We start from the raw sequence: 9753 nt of genomic DNA, 5'->3' as shown, positions 1-9753 counted from the left end.
ATAAGATGGGCCCAGCCAATGCTGATTGAATGAATGAAATGCCTTTTGCCTACTTCACAATGTCACCTAGGGCACCCGGTGCCAACTTCACAATATCACCCAAGGCATAACTTTTGACTACTTCACAATGTCACTTTTAACTGACCCCACACAGAAATGGGGACTCCACAGAAACGTAGGAGTGTGTCTAGTGTCAGCCCCGTCTGAATCACTCTCCTGTGGTGGCTCCAGCCAACGAAGAGGAAGCAAAAAGGATAAAAAATCTGAGCTACAGCGCATGGATTTAGGTTAAACAGCCTGGGAAGGAGGGGTACGCTAATCGCTGAGGGAAACGCACCTGTGGAGGCCTCTCCAGAAACAGCAGAGGATCCGAGCTGCGTGTAGGCAGGGCGCGCATGTCACCCTGGCCCCGGGCGCCTGGTCCGCTGCTGGAGATAAATGGTCGACCCCGGAGGGAGAGGCTAGTAGGGGTGTTGATGTGAACTGATTCGCCCAAGCCTTGGGCCGCAAAACCACCAAAGAAAGCGGCAGGCAGCCTCTGCATTTCCCAGAAGTGCAGCTGGGAAACTTTCCCAGACCGGCCCAGGGGTTGCTAGAGGGTCAGACCTAAAGGTTCCGCCTTTCCTAGGCGGGGTGGGCCCCAGGCCACCACGTGAAGCGTCCTCGCCCCTCAGAGCCCGGAGCAGGCCGGGCTCAAGAAAGAGGAAAGTTGAGGACGCCCCACCTCGGAGAGGCGGCGCCCCTGAGTAGGCCAGGAGCCTCTCTTGCAACTTCTGCCACCGCGGGCCACCGCGGCCGCCTGATCCAGCAGAGGAAGGTCGCGACCGTGGAGCGATGACCCGCGGCGGTCCGGGCGGGCGCCCGGGGCTGCCACAGCCGCCGCCGCTTCTGCTGCTGCTGCTGCTGCTGCCGCCGCTGTTGTTGGTCACCGCGGAGCCGCCGAAACCGGCAGGTGAGCAGAGCGCGCCCTGGGCGGGAGGGCGCCCGGGGAGGCTCCTAGGAGCCTGTTAGCGCCCGTGCCCCGCGTCCGGCCGAGTTGACGTCCAGCGGGCGTCTGGTTCCTGGGTGAACTCAGAGAAACGCGCCTCCGACCGGCGGTCTCGCTCCAGCCCTGCGGCTGCGCAGCGAGGGCACTTGAGAAGGGCATGGCGAGTGCGTCTGCCAACTTTACAAGTTTTGGCCCGAATTCTTGGCCAACAAATCGGTTCGCTCCTGCGCCGATTCTTGGCCCACAGAGCCTGGGCTGGTCCTAAAAACTCCAGCCAGTGGGCATCTAAATATATTTATCCAGATTGTAGGGAGGTATGGTTCCGGCTTGCCATTTGTTTTGTGTTTTAAAAATTTACATTGACTTTGGCTTAAAATCACAATTGCACGATTGTCAGTTTGATACGTGTCAGGCAGTGGGCTTAAGGGCCTTTTGGTTTTGTTGTTGTTGTTGAGACAGAGTCGCGCTCTGTGGGCGACGCTGGAGTGCAGTGGTGTGATCTCGGCTCACTGCAACTTCCGCCTCCCGGGTTCAAGCGATTCTCCTCCCTCAGCTTCCCAAGTAGCTGGGATTACAGGCGTCAGCCACCATGCCCAGCTAATTTGTGCATTATTAGTAGAGACAAGGTTTCACCATGTTGGACAGGCTGGTCTCGAACGCCGGACTCGGGCGATCCGCCTGCCTCGGCCTCCCAAAATGCTGGGATTACAGGCATGAGCCACCGCGCCCGGCCGTTTTTTTTTTTTTTTAATATATAATCCTAAATAGGATTATATTCCCCATTCTGCAGATGAGAAAAGTGAGATTGATCAGAAGTAATTCGCATAAAGATAACACAGCAAATAAGACAGAGTTAGGGGATGCCAGAAGGCATTTTCTTAACTACTTCCCTCTTGGAAAAACAGGTTTTATCTCTACAGGTATTCATGCAAATCTACATCCTTTGCCAAAATTAAATTAAATTAAATTAAAAAGCCTTGGATTTATGATTTCCGTTCCTAAGGAGGTGAAGATTATGAACTGTAACTAAGGGACTTGAAATAATTCTAAAGTAGTAATAAGAGAATTAATTTTGTTTTATTTCATAATCCCCTTTTCTGTGCTGACCTTGTACAAGAGTAGGGTGGGGCTTGGGGGAGGATGCCCCTTCCTAAATATGTGTACTGATTCTTATTACACTACCTTCCATCATCAAGAGCCTTCGTTTTCGAGACTTGCCTAGTTATCACTCTTCAATCTTAAATCTTTCCAGTCTGTGGGATCAGATGTACCCACAGGCTCCTGACTTGTGATTTTCTGTGTTCTTTGCCTAAACTATGGAGGTGGCCTTGGTGCCTACTTCTAGTCTACGGAGACAGCTCATTCAGAGGTACCTGGGGGAAGCTGGGGAGGGTCCCAAAAGTGGAGGTAGCTTTTGTGTTTGGAATGCTGGCTAAAATCTTTATTCCTTTTCTGTTTTTTTGGACGATTGAGATTAAGTGTTTTTGTAGGTGGAGGGGGCAGCCTGAGGAGTGAGATAGGCGTTGTTTTTCTGAAGATGGAGCACTATTTATTCAAGAAGGTACCACCTTGTAAGAAACCGCATCTTAAACAGTTCCTCCAACAGGAAGCTGACTCCATGCTTGGAGGTTCTGGAGCCAAGGCAGAAAGTAAGGACATTTCTGAGATGAAGTGATCCTGACAGCACCATGCCCAGCAATCTGGAAAGGATTCTTACTTACCTAGGTGTTAAGAACATCTGGTGATGCCACACTATTTCAGCAGATGAGATCTCTGTTTCCTTTGTCCTACCCACATTAATCTGTTTTCCCTTGAGGCTTTTTGGGTCTTTGTCTTTACCCTTCTACTAGCCTGCGAACAACCAAAGAGTAAAGAACTGGGACTTGCTACCTCTCACTTGTCATGTGTTCTCTGAAGTACCCAGCTCAGTACCCTGAACTTAGTAGGAATTCAGTAAACACTAAAGGGATTGCATGTCCATCCCCTTGGAATGGATTTTATATCCACTCATATGCATCTATCTATCCAAAAACAACTTCTTCAATTGTTAATTTTACTTTTATTATTTTTTTTTTTACTATTATTTCCTATTATTTTTATTTTCCCCCCAGGCTGGGTACAGTGGCGTGATCTCGGCTCACTGCAACCTCCACCTCTTTGGTTCAAGCAATTCTCCTGACTCAGCCTCCTGAGTAGCTGGGATTACAGGCACACACCACCACGCCCGGCTAATTTTTATATTTTTTGTAGAGATGGGATTTCAACAGGTTGGACAGACTAGTCTCGAACTCCTGGCCTCAGGTGATCTGCCCGCCTCAGCCTCCCAAAGTGCTGGGATTACAGGTGTGAGCTACCATGCCCGGACACTTTTAGTTAATTCTTGCATATTCTTCAATTTGTAAAGGTTACTTCATAGTTTTATTATTCCAGAAGTTGACAAATAATTGCACAGTCATTCTAGCCAAATCTTTCAAGCTATGATTTCAGACATATGGTGTTGTGTTTATCTTTCCAGACCAAAAGCCCCATAATTGATTTTAGAAGGTCCTTATATAATTTTTTCTAAGTGGTATGTATGGAGAAGTCAGGTGGTCACTAGAGAAATAAATCATACCTTTATCTGGTTCTGAAAAAGTTTAACATCTTGGAAGTCATTCAGTCTCCATAAGGTGATTTGGCAGACCTATGATTGGAGTCAGTTTCAGTTGATCCTTTAACTCTGCAGACATTCTTTTAGGGTTGGCTGCTGAGAGACTCATAATATGGTATGTATATTGGTAAAACTGGTTCAGAATCTGGCCCTCGGCCTTGCAGGGCTAGACTCCAGAAATTCAGTCTTTCTACTGCTCCATATCTGATCACAGCTAAGAAAGCTGATTCACCCTGATATACACCCAAGTCTATTCATCAGACTTAGCATTAATTTTTAGTTAGAAATATAACTGTCAGGCAGACTGGATATTTGTGAGGTCTGCTCTAGGCACTTTCTCACTGTAATCAAACCACATGGGGGTAGATAACATCACAGATTGTCAGGCTGGAGGCCTGATTTGTCTGTCTCCTGGTAGGCATCATACACTTGAGTCAGCCGAGAGAGTGCCCCTCCACTGCATGGTGCTTGCCTAGCATTGCTGGTCCCTGATTTTGGGACACTGCCTTTTCCACATTGCCATGGCTTACCAGTGTCCACTTGAGAATAACAGTTAATACCTTTATCTGGTTGTCAAAAAGTTTAATATCCTGGAACATTCAGTCTCCATAAGCTGATTTGGCAGACCTATGACTGGGGTCAATTTCAGTTGCTCCTTTAACTCTGCAGACATTCTTATTTATTTATTTATTCATTTATTTGGAGATAGGGCCTTGCTCTGTCACCCAGGCTGGAGTACAGTGGTACGATCATAGCTCATTGCAGCCTCAGAGTAGATGGGACTACAGGTGCACACCACCACACTTGGCTAATTAAAAAAAAAATTATTTGTAGAGATAGAGTCTCACTATGTTACCCAGATTGATCTCAAACTCTTGCTCGCAAGTGATCCTCCCACAGGTTCATTTCCCAAAGCCCTGGGGTTCAGGCGACCGCCACTGCACCTGGTCTCTGAGGACATTCTTATTTCCAAATTCATTCGACATAAGGCCTCACAGTTGCTCAGTATGTTCATTCTTTACACGGAAGTCCTTCATTCTTGGAAGTATAGTATTAGAGAGGTAACACAGAATTCCAGCAAGAGGAAATCCTTTGGAACCCTAATGCCTGTGTTTGAATCCTGACTCCAACACTTGCCATGTGACCTTTAGTCAGTTATTTTCTCTATATGTACTTTGGTTTCCTCAACTGGAAGATGGGTATTATAAGTGTCTCCATCTCATGGGGCTGTTGTGAGAAACACTGTGCCTGACATGCAGTAAGTGCTGTATAATTGAGTGGCCACTGAAGTTGTTTTTCTCTAAAAAGTTATCATGTCTTGATAAGGCAGGCAGGATTGAAGATGATAATCCATGTGCTTTGAAGTAATTTTTTTTTGTTGTTTTTTTGAGACAGAGTCTTGCTCTGTTGCCCAAGCTGGAGTGCAAAGGCGCGATCTTGGCTCCGTGCAACCTCCGCCTCCCAGGTTCAAGTGATTCTCATGCCTCAGCCTCCCGAGTAACTGGGATACAGGCATGCACCACCATGCCTGGTTGATTTTTGTATTTTTTGTAGAGATGAGGTTCACCATGTTGCCCAGGTTGGTCTCAAACTCCTGGCCTCAAGTGCATCGCCTGCCCTGGCCTCCCGAAGCGCTGGGATTACAGGTGTGAGCCATCGTGCCCAGTCCCAACTTGAACATTTTCTTGTGCTCTCCCTTTATCAACTTGTTTGCATAATGTACACAAGATAAATTCCAGAACCAAGTCTGAAGGAAGTGCCCACTTATCTTCATTATTAAACTTTGTTTCCTGGTCCTTCTGAAAACATAAATTTGGTAGCAAAGATAAAAATCTTTCTTTAGAAGAATATTTAAAAGGATCCTCCTTCAGTGTTTACATTGAAGTAAAACAATTTTTTAAAAAAAATTTCATGGTGGTTTATTTTTATAATATATATACTAAGAAACATATGCACTTTGTCTTGAGTGTTGACATGCAGAAAAGAAATTTTTGTTTTCATACTTCTTTAGACATGAATTTTACATTGTCACTTGTTATCCTTTGCTTCTGTTAGATTTCACATTATAAGGCATTAACTATGGAGACAGCAAAATAAAAGAGGTAGTGGTACCCTTCATGGAATAAAACCCAAGGGATTTATTTTCTTCAGCATTTTAAGTAATTTTTATGCATTTAGGTTTTGCCTTTCAAAAAAATGGAATGGAGTCTAGTTTATACAACTTATATGTTACAATCTTTCGAACATCCAGCTTGAAAATGTGACTAGAAAATGTGTTAATAATGTTATTACGGAGCTTCTTTGTACTACTGCAAAACAGGAATTTACTTAATGTGGTAAAAAATGAAATAGAGGTAGTGAAATTATGGGGAAATTTTAGCTTAAGACTTGAAACACTGTCTACACAGATAACATAATCATGTTCAGTTACAGTCTTTTTTTTTTTTTTTTTTTTTTTTTTGAGAGGGAGTCTCACTCTGTCACTCAGGCTGGACCGCAGTGGTGCAATCTCAACTCACTGTGACCTCCACCTCCTGGGTTCCAGCGATCCTCCTACCTCAGCCTCCCAGGTAGCTGGGATTACAAGCGTGTGCCACCGCACCTGGCTAATTTTTGTATTTTTAAGTAGAGATGGGAGTTTCACCATATTGGGCAGGTGGGTCTCAAACTCCTGACCTCAGGTGATCAGACTGCCTTGGCCTCCAAAGTGCTGGGGATTACAGGCATGAGCTACCACACCTGACCATGATACAGTCTTCCTAGAGAAAACTGTGGAAGTCTCTTGATTGAGAGAGATGAAAACAGAATGAGCACTTCAACGAAAGAGACAGGCTGGCTCTGAAATTTGTCCATCTGCCTTGCATATGCAGTAATAATTTCAGCATAAGGGAGTGTCAAGTTATTCACACCGGTGTTATTCTCTTTCAGGTCATTTGCAAACCTAGGACACCAAAGTTCTAATTCATAATTAGAAATCAAGAATGACTGTACTATCAAGTTTATATAACTTGATAAAGTCTGTCACCAGGTGTGACCTTCCCAGCCAGTGTGAAAGTTTGGGATCCAGGCCAGGTGCAGTGGCTCACGCCTGTAATCCCAAGACTTTGGGAGGTCAAGGCAGGCAGATCACCTTAGGTTGGGAGTTCGAGACCAGCCTGACCAACATGGACAAACCCTGTCTCTGCTAAAAATACAAAATTAGCCAGGTGTGGCGTGGCGCACGCTTGTGATCCCACCTACTCAGGAGGCTGAGGCAGGAGAATTGCTTGAACCCGGGATGCGGAGGTTGCGGTGAGCCGAGACCGTGCCATTGCATTCCAGCCTTGGCAACAAGAGTGAAACTCTGTCTCAAAACAAAAGAAAGTTTGGGATCTAGGTGGCCACGTAATCCATAAAGCATTGTGCTAGGCCCAAGGGAGTGGATACAATGAAATGTGAGACTCCACCTCTCATCTGCAAGGAGCTTGTAATCAAATTTTTAGGACCAAGCAGACACAAATGCATAATTAATGAGTAATCTAGATGAGGACTGACCTAACAGTATGGAACCAGAATGGGGCAAAGTTGACTTTCAGCTGATAGGGCTTTTGGCAAGAACTCTGATTTCAGCTGCCAGTGACAAATCGGTATGTTTCAACGGGATGAAGGAAAGGGATCATTCCAGATCTAAGCAAATCTCCAGCATTTTTCTGCATTTGTGGATTGTTGTTTTGAAGCTAGTTTTTAAAGCTGTATCCCTTTCTACTTATCTAGTGTGTCCTGCACTTCCTGACCCTGCGGCCCACCTCACATCCTCTCACTTGCCTTTTATTTCCACTTCGTGCAGGTGATCTGAGGTGCCTCATCTCAACCTCACTGTAGAAATCTCTTAATTTCCACCTCAGGGCGTCTCTGAAATCACAGCCACTTAGTCCTGGAGCACATGCAGACATGGAGTGAGGGAGCTAACCCTTCCTAGGGCAACGTTTGACCTTTGTAGTATGGGAGCAGGTAGCTGGGTCCTCCATCCCTGGGATGAAGATTTCCGAGGCTAGTCCCAGTGGGATCAACCCCTGTGTCCACAGTGGAAACCAGCTCAGAATGCACCCTTGAATCGGTGTTCCTCCCTTTCACTCTCCCAGCCCATCACTCCTGTTCTCTGGGAGTACTTGCCAAAATAATCCTCCTTCCAGCAGGCATCTTAGTCTCTGATCTCTGGAGAGAGCCAAGGCTTAAACACCTACTTGCAATTTTGTTTACTGGAGATTGTTTAATTTACAAATCAGTTATTTCCTTAGTGACTCCGATGAAGAGTCAAAACAAATCCAAAAACCAGGTATCAATTTACTGAGAGACCTTTCAAAGAAGGCAAGTGCAATGCCAAGGTACACAGAGGTATACTGAGAGACTAGCCGAGCAGACGTAAAAGAGAAAAGCAATTCAAGGACCAAAACCAGTGAATTTTTAGCTAAACCCAATATGAATAGATTGTTTTCATTTTAATTTTTTTCTATTTTCTCCAACATCTTTTGCTTGTTCTCTTTCTCATTTCTTTCTCTTTTTTTCCCCTCTGACTTCTGAATATATTAAGTAAACATTGCATTGCTTGGGGTTGAAAACTACCTGCTCTTTCATAAATGAGGTGCTAGAAAAATTATTATAGAATCCAAATATGGGAGAGAATAGTTTAAGCTACTTATGAGTATTTTATACATTTTTTTTTCTAAGACAGGGTAGGAATTTTTTCAACTGAAAACAATGAACTCATAGAAAATATTAATTGGGCCGGGTGCAGTGGCTCATGCCTGTAATCCCAGCACTTTGGGAGGCCAAGGCAGGCAAATCACCTGAGGTCAAGAGTTCGAGACCAGCCTGATCAACATGGAGAAACCCCGTCTGTACTAAAAATACAAAATTAGCCAGGCGTGGCGGCGCATGCCTGTAATCCCAGCAACTTGGGAGGCTGAGGCAAGAGAATCGCTTGAACCCGGGAGGCGGAGGTTGTGGTGAGCCAAGATCGCACCATTGCACTCCAGCCTGGGCAATAAGAGCGAAAACTCTGTCTCAAAAAAAAAAAAAATTAAATATATAAAATATTAATCAGAGTATACAAGTAAATATTAATAAAATAAATTTAATTTTGGTGTTTGGGCTTTTACAGAGAGAAATATAAAAATTTCCATCTTTATTTATAGAAAAAAATACTTTGTATAAATAACATTCCCATTCATTCAACAGATATTTAATCAAGTGCATTGATTTTGAGGATATTGCTGTTAAAATGTTTGAATTCTGACTTTTCCTTTTCACAACTCTAAAGAAAATACCAACAAATAGCTCTTGCTCTTGGGGCTGGGTAGACTGAATCCAAGATTCTGAGCCATTTAGTAAGTTTCTCACCCAGGCTTGAAAACATAATTACTTGAGTTATTTCATACTAACTTCTGTGAATGAGTGCTCCGATGAGCTTCCTTTTCTGGGAGGCTCAGGTAGGAGGATTGCTTGAACCCAGGAATTCCACTCTGTAGTGAGCTGTGATTGTGCCACTGCACTCCAGCCTGAGCAACAGAGCGAGACCCCAGCTCAAAAATAAATAATAAATAAATAAATAAATGGCTTTCTTTTCATTTAGAGAACACATACAAACTAGATTCATCAAAGAAATATTATTTTGTCAGGTTTATAGAGTGTTAAGCAGAAACAGTCCGCGCTTTCACAGAGCTTGTATAAAACTAGGTTTGCATTAGAATTATGTACTATTTTTCTACCTTTTCACTATTACACTTTTCATACCAGCCACCTCCCATCATGAAGATGTTTTTAAAAAATGGAAAAGTATAATGGCTTAAACTATTACAGGATTTAAGAAAATCAGAAAATAGCATGAATACTGGGAAAACCAGGAAGAGTTGAAACTTAGAGAAAACACTGAGGAATGGAGGACCTCGGTTGGAGTGGAGTGAAAACTCTGATTTTGGCTTTATTCTCAAAGCACATGCTAAGCTGTTGGCAGGACATTTTTCTCACCAAGATCTCTTGGGGATTGAGTAAAGGTTTTTTCATTCATGGAGGTACATGAGTGTCAAAAAAGCACATATTTGCAGAAGTTTCTTTTTGTGGTCAGGAAATTAGGTAG

General features: G+C 44.0%; 1 protein-coding gene and 1 long non-coding RNA gene across 2 annotated transcripts in view; one reads left to right on the top strand and one right to left on the bottom strand.

Moving 5' to 3' along the window:
• The first annotated feature begins 549 nt into the window (after positions 1-549).
• PLBD1 (phospholipase B domain containing 1) overlaps positions 550-9753 on the top strand; it is a 63795-nt gene continuing 54591 nt past the window's right edge. The window contains exon 1 of the mRNA XM_520758.8: positions 550-952. Coding sequence (XP_520758.2) covers positions 835-952 — 118 coding nt within the window. The 5' untranslated portion in view covers positions 550-834. The remainder of the gene's footprint in view (positions 953-9753) is intronic.
• The window catches only part of LOC134807553 (uncharacterized), a 34749-nt gene continuing 28087 nt past the window's right edge, over positions 3092-9753 (bottom strand). The window contains exon 5 of the long non-coding RNA XR_010148271.1: positions 3092-5437. This is a non-coding gene — a long non-coding RNA (uncharacterized LOC134807553). The remainder of the gene's footprint in view (positions 5438-9753) is intronic.

Source organism: Pan troglodytes, chromosome 10 (genome assembly GCF_028858775.2).
Source record: "Pan troglodytes isolate AG18354 chromosome 10, NHGRI_mPanTro3-v2.0_pri, whole genome shotgun sequence".
In the NCBI taxonomy this organism is placed as follows: domain Eukaryota; kingdom Metazoa; phylum Chordata; class Mammalia; order Primates; family Hominidae; genus Pan; species Pan troglodytes.
Note: the sequence above shows the minus strand (reverse complement) of the source record. Positions and strands in the feature narration are given on the sequence as shown.